Raw genomic sequence first — 14,077 nt, 5'->3', positions numbered from 1 at the left:
CCATTTTTGCATGCGTATTTCGTGTGGCAGGTACGAAGATACTCTATGCCCTGGGAAGTCGAGAAAATTTCCAACCCGAAAAGATCCTCGACCGGTGGGATTCGAACCCACGACCCTCAGCTTGGTCTTGCTGAATAGCTGCGCGTTTACCGCTACGGCTATCTGGGCCCCCATGGTTAAATACATGAATGGTTGAAATTGAGGAAAAATTTGCGTTTCCTGACGGAAATGTGCGCAATGGCGAGAAGATGTGGGATCGTCGTATTTGAGGCAGGTTTCCGCATAGGACATAATATCTTGAAGTGCCGTATAAATGGGTTTGACTGCAGTGCTACTGACTACCAAGCGGGTGGCTCTGAAGCATATCTTTATTGAATGCATACTGTCTGTTTTCTATTGTAGGTTTCAGTCATTTCCAATTATAATTTCATTATTTCAGATGATTTCAACAGGTCTTACTGATATTATTGATTCAAATTTTTTCTTTGTTTTCTACTATTTTTACTGACTCTACTGATTTTACTAAATTCATTGATTTTTCTAATATTAGTGATTTTACTGATTGGAATGAATTTAATGATTTCAATGATTTTACTGATTTTAATGATTTTACTGATTTTAATGATTTTATTGTTTCTAAAGATTTTAATAATTTTACTGTTTTTTCATGTTTTATTGCCTTTCAAAAAACCAAATGTCTAAGAAAACAGGTTTTCGGATGTCTTAGTTGAAAAATATCTAAACCAAAGTTAGACTTCCAGAAGCTGGCTTAAAGCTTCCCAGAAGCTTGCTAAAAGCTACCTACAAATTCGCACGAAGCTTCCCAGCAAGCTTACTTAAAGCTTCCCAGAAGCTTGCAGAAAGCTTTTCAGAAGCTTGCTAAAAGTTACCTAGAAATTCGCACGAAGCTTCCCAGAAGCTCGCTGAAAGCTTCCCAGAAGCTCGCTGAAAGCTTCCCAGAAGCTCGCTGAAAGCTTCCCAGAAGCTTGCTGAAAGCTTCCCAGAAGCTTGCTGAAAGCTTCCCAGAAGCTTGCTGAAAGCTTCCCAGAAGCTTGCTGAAAGCTTCCCAAAAGCTTACTGAAAGCTCCCCAGAAGCTTGCTGAAAGCTCCCCAGAAGCTTGCTGAAAGCTTCCCAGAAGCTTGCTGAAAGCTTTCCAGAAGCTTGCTGAAAGCTTCCCAGAAACTTACTGAAAGCTTCCCAGAAGCTTGTTGAAAGCTTCCCAGAAGCTTGCTGAAAGCTTCCCAGAAGCTTGCTGAAAGCTTCCCAGAAGCTTGCTGAAAGCTTCCCAGAAGCTTGCTGAAAGCTTCCCAGAAGTTTGCTGAAAGCTTCCCAGAAGCTTGCTGAAAGCTTCCCAGAAGCTTGCTGAAAGCTTCCCAGAAGCTTGCTGAAAGCTTCCCAGAAGCTTGCTGAAAGCTTCCCAGAAGCTTGCTGAAAGCTTCCCAGAAGCTTGCTGAAAGCTTCCCAGAAGCTTGCTGAAAGCTTCCCAGAAGCTTGCTGAAAGCTTCCCAGAAGCTTGCTGAAAGCTTCCCAGAAGCTTGCTGAAAGCTTCCCAGAAGCTTGCTGAAAGCTTCCCAGAAGCTTGCTGAAAGCTTCCCAGAAGCTTGCTGAAAGCTTCCCAGAATCTTGCTGAAAGCTTCCCAGAAGCTTGCTGAAAGCTTCCCAGAAGCTTGCTGAAAGCTTCCCAGAAGCTTGCTGAAAGCTTCCCAGAAGCTTGCTGAAAGCTTCCCAGAAGCTTGCTGAAAGCTTCCCAGAAGCTTGCTGAAAGCTTCCCAGAAGCTTGCTGAAAGCTTCCCAGAAGCTTGCTGAAAGCTTCCCAGAAGCTTGCTGAAAGCTTCCCAGAAGCTTGCTGAAAGCTTCCCAGAAGCTTGCTGAAAGCTTCCCAGAAGCTTGCTGAAAGCTTCCCAGAAGCTTGCTGAAAGCTTCCCAGAAGCTTGCTGAAAGCTTCCCAGAAGCTTGCTGAAAGCTTCCCAGAAGCTTGCTGAAAGCTTCCCAGAAGCTTGCTGAAAGCTTCCCAGAAGCTTGCTGAAAGCTTCCCAGAAGCTTGCTGAAAGCTTCCCAGAAGCTTGCTGAAAGCTTCCCAGAATTTTGCTGAAAGCTTCCCAGAATCTTGCTGAAAGCTTCCCAGAAGCTTGCTGAAAGCTTCCCAAAAGCTCTGGAATCTGGAATTGGAATCTGGAATCTGGAATCTGGAATCTGGAATCTGGAATCTGGAATCTGGAATCTGGAATCTGGAATCTGGAATCTGGAATCTGGAATCTGGAATCTGGAATCTGGAATCTGGAATCTGGAATCTGGAATCTGGAATCTGGAATCTGGAATCTGGAATCTGGAATCTGGAATCTGGAATCTGGAATCTGGAATCTGGAATCTGGAATCTGGAATCTGGAATCTGGAATCTGGAATCTGGAATCTGGAATCTGGAATCTGGAATCTGGAATCTGGATCTGGAATCTGGAATCTGGAATCTGGAATCTGGAATCTGGAATCTGGAATCTGGAATCTGGAATCTGGAATCTGGAATCTGGAATCTGGAATCTGGAATCTGGAATCTGGAATCTGGAATCTGGAATCTGGAATCTGGAATCTGGAATCTGGAATCTGGAATCTGGAATCTGGAATCTGGAATCTGGAATCTGGAATCTGGAATCTGGATTCTTGATTCTTGATTCTTGAATCTTGTTGCCAAATCTCTTGGATCTGATGAATCTCTTGAATTTCTTGAATCTCTCGAGTTTATCATGATTTATGATTTATGATTTATGATTTATGATTTATGATTTATGATTTATGAATTATGATTTATGATTTATGATTTATGATTTATGATTTAGGATTTATGATTTATGATTTATGATTTATGATTTATGATTTATGATTTATGATTTATGATTTATGATTTATGATTTATGAATTATGATTTATGATTTATGATTTATGATTTATGATTTATGATTTATGATTTATGATTTATGATTAATTATGATTTATGATTTATGATTTATGATTTATGATTTATGATGATTTATGATTTATGATTTATGATTTATGATTTATGATTTATGATTTATGATTTATGATTTATGATTTATGATTTATGATTTATGATTTATGATTTATGATTTATGATTTATGATTTAGGATTTATGATTTATGATTTATGATTTATGATTTATGATTTATGATTTATGATTTATGATTTATGATTTATGATTTATGATTTATGATTATGATTTATGATTTATGATTTATGATTTATGATTTATGATTTATGATTTATGATTTATGATTTATGAATTATGATTTATGATTTATGATTTATGATTTATGATTTATGATTTATGATTTATGATTTATGATTTATGATTTATGATTTATGATTTATTTATTTTTGATTTATGATTTTTTTTCAATCATTATCATGGACACAGTTTATGTATTACCAGTTTCGATATGTAAGCTCCCTATAGACATTTTTGATGCGAACCTAGATACATAACAAATTAGTTCATCAGTAAACCAGATTTCAATGTCAACTGTCGGCAGCCCATCGTTTTGCCGTTGAACCGCCCCATCTCTTATCGCCCATAACCATTTCGTCTAATTGAGCAATTATCATCCATTTCTGGGTCCGATTTCTCCGCGATTAACACGGGAAGCGTGTAATTACTGTCACAACAAACGCCCTCCGGAAAGTGGATCCGAACCGAACGGCGAGATTACGTACCGTAATAAAATCAAATGAAAATCATAATATCAATTGCTCGGTCGTTTTTATGCGCGTCCTGATATACCTTGTGTACCTGTGAGGAAGCATCCTTCAGCCGAGCTGTTACCAACTGCTGCCACGGGCCATAACCTCCCACCTCTGGATGCTTCCGATTGCAACGGTGTGCGTCTTGAGCGTGACATACTCGTTCGATTGGATTTCATGAATAGCGTTTCTTGCTGATGACAAGAATGACCTCCCTCCCACGCTCGGTGGGTGGTCTCACATTTCCGTTTTTCTGGAATTAATTCTCGGTATCGATATCAGGATCATTGACAGTGATGCCAGATGGTTCTTTATTAGGAACTATAAAATTTTTTTTAATTTATCAAAATTTCATTTCATGGCTCAAATTTTTAGAGTGAATGCCAAAATTCGAAAATGTTGGCACAATTTCACCAAGCAATTGAAAATCAGCAACACTGATCTGCCATCGGTCGCCATGTACCGCTGCAGGCGTATGCAACGGTCGCCATGTGTTCGATCTCGTTGAGTGTCACAAAACACTGCCAATGACGTTTCCCAGGCTGATACTGCCGGTGCTGCAGTCAGTTATTAATTGCTGTTTATTGTTGGTTTAATAAAAAGCCATTAATTATGTCATCATCCATGGCCCTGGCTGAACGTACAATGTTGTCGACTGGCAAGAAAGCAGCAAGCCCTGGATGCCCTGAAGGTGTGACCATTGCAGCCATCACTCATCATCGGCAAAGTAGGCCAGAACCGGTGTCATTGTTGTCCAGGCAACGACGGGGTTGATTATGATGGTCCTCAAGCGCACATGTTCAGACAAGTAATAATGCCGGATGTGACCTCGATTTTGCACCGGTTTTTGCCTAATTTGATTTCGTAGGGTGATAATGACTCTCGCCTCGCATTTCTCCCATGTAATGCAGATATGTATCGACATATGCTTATCAAATTACAAAGCTATAATTTGCAGAATTAGCTTGTTCATAAAACATGATACGGAATGGCGTAGATCTATTCCCTAGATACTAACCGAGTTCACAAAACCCCCGAATCATACAAAATTCAGACAACAGTCGAATGTCAAACGATTACACCCACCATTACAATTATGCCAGAACATTGACGACGACAGTTGGTACGACTCTCTAAAGTGGCCGTCATCTAATGAGTTTGAAAATGTTCCTCGTATGAGCTGCGGAAGCGGACATGTAGCGGTCGTAGTAGGCGGCTTACACTTGATGCGATCGTCGTTTGACTCTCGACCAAACCGAAGTTAGAACTTAGTCTGTATTCAACTGAGAAGGGAAATGACAGCGAGGGTGCTACTGTTTGGTTGGTTTGTTTATCGGCTTTTGCGCTAGATTAGATTAAAGCGATAAGCCCATGCCAAACAGCACCAACTCGCCAAAACAAGCCCGCCTGGCATCGAATGCGAGGGATGAGGATGAACCATCCGAAGAATGGCATGCTTCGATTCTGTATGTCTGTATAAAGGGATTGTAGGCAGTAGGCTGGAATCGCCTGCCCTGTTACACCTCTTGCCGTCATGGGTTACCGCCATCAGGTCACAGGTTTCCAATTCTATTGAACAAAAATACCGAAATCATGGTTTTCCAACAATCCATAAGAAAAGTTTTTAGGAAATAGAAGAACTTGTATAAGATGGCAATATTAAAAACAAAAAAAAATTAAAAAATCCACTCGATGGCTTCTTGATAGTTTCCCAGATGCTTGCGGAAAATTTCCTAGAAAATACGAAGAACTTGTTAGAAGCTCGCGGAAAGCTTTCCAGAATCTGGAAAAAAGTTTTGCAAAAGCTGACGGGAAGCCTCACAGAATCTTGCGAAAACCTTCCCACAACCTTACAGAAAGCTTCTCACAAGCTTGTGAAAAGTTACCCAATAGCTTGCTGAAGGCTTTCCAGAAGCTTGCTGAAAGCTTCCCAAGAGATTGCTGAAGCTTCCCAGAAGCTTTCAGCAAGCTTCTGGGAAGCTTTCAGCAAGCTTCTGGGAAGCTTTCAGCAAGCTTCTGGGAAGCCTATCTCATGCTTCTGAGAAGCTTTTCTCATGCTTCTAGGAAGCTTTTCCCAAGCTTCTGCGAAGCTTTCAGCAAGCGTCTGAGAATTTTTCTAAAGCTTTTGGGAAGCTTTTCACAATCTTCTGGGAAGCTTCTCCCAGGCTTCTGGGAAACCTTTCTCAAGCGTCAGGGAAGCTTTCAGCATGCTTCTGGGAAGCTCTTCCTAAGCTTCTAGGAATCTTACACCAAGTTTCTGGGAATATTTTCTCAAGCATCTGGGAAGCTTTTTTCATACTTCTGGAAAGCTTCTATGCTTGGGAAGCTTCTGCCAAGCGTTAGTTCAAACATTCATTTTTGAATTTCACATCTATTCTCATTTCATGGGCTCTCATCTCTTTGGCGTTGCCAACCTCTGTCCCATATACATATTTTACATCACATCGAACGACAACGCGAGTGGCGAATTGTGCTTTATACGTTCCGTCGTTGTCGTCGTCCCACTTTGATCCGGGCTTGTTTGCTGCCTGCGGGTTGTTTTCCCCGGCGAAAGGTATCCGATTTTGCTTTATCCAGCCACCTGCCGCCAAATATTCCCCTTCCGATCCCCTGCCTGATCCCTCCCTCAGAAACCCTACCCACAACACAAAAGCCAGCCAAAGAGGATTACTGACACATTGTTGTATATTTAGATGTTTGCTACTTAATTGCCATTCTGCCATCTCTGCAGGTGGATTAAACGATTGTATCTTGATTGTATACCTACGGATCCAAGCTAGGATTTTCGGAGGGAAATATCCACTGTGACATGTGGATGATGATGAATGATTCTAATCTGATGCCAATTTTCCGTTATCCCCCCCCACAGTTGTCAATGCCGGTTACCACGAGAAGCGCCTTCTGCACAATCTGCTGGACAACTACAACGTGCTGGAGCGACCGGTTGTCAACGAGTCGGATCCACTGCAGCTGAGCTTCGGGCTGACCCTGATGCAGATCATCGATGTGGTAAGTTACTTTGGGGCGATTTGATTACTTGATACCAACGAGAGTAATCCGGGGGTGAGAATAAATGGCTTTTGGGCATTATTGTTCCCCGAAAAGAAGAACAACTTTTTACCAGCGCGATCCTATTCTTGGCACTTTTGATTCACTTCAAAGTTTCAAACAATTCGGCCGACAAACTGAATCATGGAAGTGCCCAAGTAGTTTATATGGCACTTTAGCAGCAACACGCACCTTGCATTCAATGCACAATCCAGCAGTGTGCGTTATATATTGATTTTGTTAGTTACGACGCCATCCAATATATGGTAAACATGGTGAGAGAATATTTTGGTGGGACACAATTTTTCAGGTTGAGTCTGTTGGAGGGCAAACTCCCTAATTATAAAATTTCTATTCAGATACCAAACTCTCGAAAGCTCTAAATACGTGGTAGGAATCGACTTTCCCAAAAAAAAAAAATCCAAACGAGCAACTTGTTCTGCTTCATCTGAGAATTCACTTAACCCGTAAATACCCAGAACGATCTTACTATGCTGATAATACTAAAAACTTCTTTTTTTTTTAAACGAGGTAAAAACAACTGTTGTTTTTTGGCATGACCGTCATGACTGCAAACCAGCTTGAAAAAATTCGGCGAGGAAGATTTGGCTGCATGAACGTATCGAGGATTTCCTTCAGCCTCACAGAGGTTCAGCTTATTGAAACAATGGCAAAACCCAAATTTTCAAATATAGTTTGGAACATACATCTGGAATATTAGATAGCTAAGAACATATGCTAGAATTTTGAGTAGAATTTATTTTCCATCATCAATAGCTGGAAGTACTAAAAATCCCTAATTTTTGCTTCAAAGCTCGACCAGAATAGGTGTACCAGTATCCTCTACCCTAAAAGAAAATATGTGTTCACAATCTATCAAAACACTATAGTATATTGCTGGTATGTTGAACGAAAATTTTCAATCCATATGTTAGGAAGTAATATACGAATAATTATGCCCGTCCCTGTAGAAGAGGAAAAAGATGCCTTAGTGAGTGACCACGATCAGCTGCTTCTACAAATCTTCGGCCACGCCTAAGAGATAGGCTACAAGTGAGCAGCTCTCACAGCATCACTGCTGGGTTGAGTAGGAGAAGAGTTTAGTTTAATTTCGATCACCGCCGGGATCGGTACCCTTTGATCGTTTGTAGTACCGTTACTACGTACTTGTGAAATACAGTCCGCAAAATTAATACAAGTTTCAGTTCAAATCTAATAAATTATTAGTGACCGTATCACCAGCGTTTTTTTAAAGTCTCTTCCGGAATTAGTGTCTCGCGAGTGCAACGGGAAAGTCCAACATTTGGTCCCGACGAGCCGGATTTGCCATTTTAGAGATAGCTTGTTCGCGGTGTGCTTGGCTTGGGTTCGATTCGGTCATCGAACTGCTGACAATACGCTTTGTCCTACCGGCGTGGTGACGCTAATCGGGAAAGTGATTGTGTGATTGACCGGGATAGTCGAAGAAGAAACGTGCGGTTGTTGGTGATTCTTTGCCGTCGCTGTTGTGGATATTGGGATATACGTGTGTGGTTGCTGCATTTACCCAGAGGATCGGAGACATCGCTCGTTGTTCCTGTGGACCACCGTTCCTGTACCCATAGCCTGGAGTGGACATCTGGAGATCACCGGAGGACGTCAGCTAAGTAGAGTGTGTGTGGGATTGAGTGGATGAGGTGTCTGGATTGGTCTGCATATCGCGCCAATCAATTCAAGTTCTACCGAAGGTAGAAACATAAAAGCTCTTGATGAGCATAAAGTTGCATGCAAGATTGTACCTTAACTTAGTAGAACACTGTGGAGAACGTGTTTGAGATTCTCTGGGGTTTATGATTTATTGCCGTTGAAGGCACTATTAAAGATTGCTGGGAAGTGTACTTCTATTTGATAATTTGGTCTGTCTTCAGTCAATTCGGTCGGTCGCTTGAGGTCTCGGGAGTGTGTTGTGCTTACATTCAGTGAGAAATTCAAGTGATTCCAGCCAATATGCCAGTGACTGATCTAAGAGCGTTTGTGAAGCAGGAGCGTCATGCTTGGATTACGTTGGAAAACATTGAGGAGCTTTTATTGAATTACGAAGAAGAACGTGATAGAGGTGTTTTGCAATTTCGTATGCAAAAATTAGATGAAGTGTACGATAAATATTGTGATGTGCGTGTGAAGATAGAGGTTCTAACTGAGGATTTGGATGGTGATGAAGGTGCTGCGGGTGGTGCTGGTGAAGAGATTGTCGACCGAGTGTCTATGGCAGAAGCACGTCGGAGGGAAAACGAGGAAATCTTCAAGGAGTTTGAAAACAAATACTTTCGCTTGAAGCAGCAACTCTATGCGAAGTCAGCCAGGAACGTTGAAATTGCAGTGGGCCGGCAGTTATGTGCGGAAGTGTGCCAACCATCACGAATAAAATATCCAGAATTGAGGCTTCCTACCTTTTCAGGGAAGCTATCTGAATGGATTAATTTTCGTGACAATTTCAAGTCGTTGATACACGATAATAATCAGCTGAACATGATAGACAAATTCAACTATCTGCGTTCGTCGTTGAGAGATGATGCCCTACTCCAAATTAACCAGATTCAAGCTACTGCCGCCAATTACACATTGGCTTGGTCCACCCTAGAATCTAAATATGAGAATCATAAACTCATTGCACAGGAGCATCTGAGAGCAATCTTCACTTTGGCACCAATGAAATTCGAAAGTTTTCAGGGACTGAGTTACATCCTTACGACGTTCAGGGTCAACCTCTAGCAGTTGGAGAAGTTGAGAGAAACGCCTGATGAATGGAGCACTTTGTTAACGTTCATGCTTTCCCAGAAGCTGGATGATGATACGATTCGTCACTGGGAAACGCACCATAGTTCTAAGAACATTCCGTCGTACAAGGACATGGTGGAGTTTTTGGAAACACATTGTGCAATACTGCAGTCTACGTCCTCTAGAAAAGGCAGCGACTTTAAGCGGCCTATCAAGAGTTCTGTGGTTCACGCAGCAATACCATCCAATGGAAATTGTCAAGTTTTTCAGTGGAGGACCGCACTCCATTGAGCAGTGCAGGCGCTTTGGAAAGATGAAGGTCATTGACAGGAAGGCGACTGTTCGGAAGCTTGGCTTGTGCTTGAACTGCCTACGACCAGGGCACTTTGTTTCGGATTGTTCGAGGGCGTCGTGTGGCAAGTATGGGCAACATCACCATCATCTTCTACATCCCTACACAGCCCCTGTGAATCAGGAACCAACTGCACATCAACCCCCTTTTCAAGGTCCACCGAGAAGACCTCAAGCCCCGAATTCACCCCAGCAATCTAGTCAAACCCAAAACCGGAACACGTCTCATCAAAACCCACAGTCTACACAAACACAAAGTACATCTTCAGCGAATGCACGGTCACCTCCCACCAATACTCCAACTGTACACCACACTGCTACACCTCCTGAAACACACCTCCAATCTAATATTGCACTTTTATCAACTGCTATCGTGAAAATCGGTGATCGCCATGGAAATACCGTTTTTGCTCGAGCTTTGTTAGATAACGGTTCTCAGATTTGCATAATGTCTGAAACATTGTCGCAAAGGCTGAATTTCCAACGTCTTCGAGAGAATCTGCCTGTAAAAGGAGGGGGTGGTTGTTCCTCGGTTAGTAAGCAAGCAGTAGAGTAAAGTGGGGCAAAAGTTCGAGTAGGGCAAGAGTTTCTTTTCAAGGTTTCTAGCTCAATTCAAAACAAAACTTATAAATGTCATGGTGGTTCGAATGCTATTCAAGTAAGAGACTTTCACACCAAATATCATAAAAATCGATTGAGATTTGGAAAAGTTATGGCTATTTGTTGTTTTTCGACGTGAATATTGTAATTTTTGGTCTAACTTTCGTTGCATGGAACCAATTGAAGATAAAATCTTTTTCAATATTTTATGTAAGGGCGTTTCTAGGCCTATCATAGGGTTGCTTTGAGGTGTATTAGTTTTTGCATAAATGCTTGAAAAAAAATTTTGGCTCATAGTGGGGCAAAAGTTCGAATCAGCGGGGCAAAAGTTCGACCCATGTATAAAATCACGGAAAAATTTGCAAATTGCCTAAAATCCACACATTATCTTCAAATTTAGTTGAATTTGTCTGATCGTGTGAAAATTGTCACCAAAATTTTACATTTCCACTTAGTTTTGCAAAAAACTGCTATTTTTGAGTATATTACAATTAACTCGGTTTTGGGCAATTTTTTGATGAAAATTTAGTGTGTATTTTTCGTTAAACTTAAGTTTACGGCTGGTGTAAGGTATGCCTGTCATAAAAGGGTCGATATTTTGTGTTTTAGCCAGCAAACTTTTGCCCCACACTAGATTCGAACTCTTGCCCCACCAATGGGGCAAAAGTTCGAATAAGACAATCAATTTTGAAACTGTTATAACTAAAAATGAGTAAATATTTTGACACAAGTTTGTTCAGCAAAATTATAGCCAATATGTTGAAGGTTCACTGTATGGTATTTGTTTTGTTTTAACTACTATTGTTTTCCTGGAAACTTTGATTATATCACTAAGTTCGAACTTTTGCCCCACCTTACTCTACTAGCATCAGTCTCGTCGTGCAATTCATCATATGTGTCGTGTGAGCTGAAGTTCTTTGTGCTTCCGAAAGTAACGTCGAACCTGCCGCAGCAGAGCTTCGATGTTTCATCCTGGAACATACCGATCGGTATTGCCCTCGCGGATCCAAGATTTAATGAGTCTGGAGTCGTCGATGTGATTTTGGGAGCAGTTATATTCTACGATCTGCTGTTGAATGCGCAACGAAAGCTGACCAATACGGGATTGATTCTGCGGAACACGGAGCTTGGGTGGATAGTGGCAGGTGGAATTCCAGAAACATCCGTCATGAGTTACAATACCGTAGCATCTTCGTCGGTAACTACGGAAGAGCTATATGAAGAGCTAGCTAGATTCTGGGAATTGGAATCATGCCGCACCAAGAGCTGTTTGTCAATCGAGGAATCTGCATGTGAATCCATTTTTGAGGAGAAAACTACAAGAGATCCGGATGGAAAGTTTAGAGTAACGCTGCCGAAAAGGAAACATATGCTAGAGAAACTAGGTCAGTCTAAGGCGATAGCGAAGAAACGATATCTTTCGATGGAGAAGCGTCTGGATGCAAATCCTGAAATTAAGGCCTTGTATGCGGCATTCATGCACGAATATCTCTCAATGGGCCACATGGAAGAGGTAGACACCGACGATGAACAAGCTGGGCCGGAATACTTCGTACCACATCATTCAGTGTTGAAGCCAGACAGCCCTACAACTAAATTGCGAGTTGTGTTTGACGCGTCATGTTCCACGGACACGGGAGTGTCGTTGAATGACGTCCTAATGGTTGGACCTGTCGTACAAGACGATCTGCGGAGCATTCTCTTGCGATTCCGGTTGTACAAGTTCGCTGTTGTAGGAGACGCCGAGCAAATGTATCGAATGGTGTGGCAGAGTGAGGCAGATCAGCAACTGCATAAAATCTACTGGAGAGATGCAACTCAAGATAAGCTAAAGACGTACATGCTCACAACTGTAACGTATGGTACATCTTCAGCACCGTATCTTGCCACTCGTTGCTTGAACAAGTGTGCAGACGATGGAGCAGCGCAATATCCAACAGGCTCAACGGTGGTCAAGAAAAGCTTCTACGTCGATGACATGTTGGCGGGATCGCATACAGTTGAAGAAGGTGAGCAACTCTGCAAGGAGGTTTTGGAGCTTCTGAAAGGATCAGGTTTCAACCTTAGAAAATGGAATTCCAACAATCCAAAGGTCTTGAAGGCGATTCCCTCGAATCTACGAGATGATAGGGAAATGCTGGATTTAGACGAGAAGGCGACCGTAAAGACGCTAGGTCTCACATGGGAGCCAGCTACGGATACACTTTGGATCAAGGTTCCGGACTTCAGGTCTGGCGGATCATTCACGCATCGTATTGTTCTCTCCGAGATAGCACGACTATTCGATCCATATAGACTGGTTGGTCCAGTAGTCGTCCAAGGCAAACTATTTCTTCAGGAGCTTTGGAGAGCGAAGTACTCCTGGGATGAACCACTAAACGACGAGCTTCAGTCACAATGGTTGGATTTTAGAGCAAATCTCTGCAAATTAGATACTGTCTCAGTTCCTCGATGGATTAGTTTTGGGAAGGAAGTGGTTTCCTGCGAATTCCATGGATTCAGCGATGCAAGCGATAAAACTTACGGTGCTGCAGTATACTTTCGGTGTGTAGACCAAGTCGGTCAAGTTTCAGTAAACCTGATCATGGCTAAATCAAAGGTTGCGCTATTGGAAGACCTGAGTAAGCGTAAGAAAAGGCAATCCATACCACGGCTGGAATTATCGGCAGCACTTCTATTGGCGCACTTATACGAATCCGTCTCTAGTAGTATGATGATAGCTGCGAAATCTTTCTTCTGGACTGATTCTACAATTGTGAAATGCTGGATCTCATCACACCCATCAAGATGGCAACCTTTTGTGGCCAATCGCGTATCGGAAATACAGCATGCAACGAAGGGTGGAATGTGGAACCACGTTCCAGGGATTGAAAATCCCGCTGATATTATTTCACGTGGAGCCACCCCAGATCAGTTAACGAATAACTCTCTTTGGTGGAGTGGTCCAGATTGGCTGAAGAAAGAAACTTATTATTGGCCAACTAGTTCGCAGATTCCGGAAAAACAGTTTGACTCGGTAATGTTGGAGGAGAAACCACTAGTGTCTGCAGCACTGCAAGTTGTGCCTCCAAATGAGTTCTTCACACTGTGTTCAACGCTACTGAATCTCATCCGCTTGACAGCTTGGCTACGCCGTTTTTTGTTCAACTGTAAGCCTCGTAATAGGTTGCAGCGACAATCGGGAATAATTACGGCAGCCGATCATGAAGAAGCTCTGCTGAATTTGGTGCAGCTAGCCCAATCCGAATGCTTCCCATTGGAACTATCAGACCTTGCATCAAAGAATGAAGTCCGTTCTACATCAAAACTCCGTAATCTGAAGCCTGTGATGATTGAAGGGGTACTATGCGTCGGCGGGCGGCTAGGTAATGCTTCCGTTTCAAAGGGGCGAAAGCACCCAATGATTTTGGACAGCCGACATCCACTAACTATGTTGATATTGATCGACTATCACCACCGACTTCTGCATGCAGGGCCGCAGTTGATGATTTCCTGCGTTCGTGAAAGGTTCTGGCCAATCAATGTCAGAAATCTGGCACGCAAAGTGACACACCAATGCGTGAAATGTT

General features: G+C 42.2%; 1 protein-coding gene across 1 annotated transcript in view; it reads left to right on the top strand.

The window, feature by feature from the left end:
* Window positions 1-14,077, top strand: part of LOC5569480 (neuronal acetylcholine receptor subunit alpha-7) — a 716,979-nt gene that overhangs the window by 185,651 nt on the left and 517,251 nt on the right. The window contains exon 2 of the mRNA XM_021846964.1: window positions 6,622-6,761. Coding sequence (XP_021702656.1) covers window positions 6,622-6,761 — 140 coding nt within the window. The remainder of the gene's footprint in view (window positions 1-6,621; window positions 6,762-14,077) is intronic.

This window comes from Aedes aegypti, chromosome 1, assembly GCF_002204515.2.
Source record: "Aedes aegypti strain LVP_AGWG chromosome 1, AaegL5.0 Primary Assembly, whole genome shotgun sequence".
In the NCBI taxonomy this organism is placed as follows: domain Eukaryota; kingdom Metazoa; phylum Arthropoda; class Insecta; order Diptera; family Culicidae; genus Aedes; species Aedes aegypti.
The sequence above is the reverse complement of the archived record's forward strand: the minus strand, read 5'-3'. Positions and strand labels throughout refer to the sequence as shown.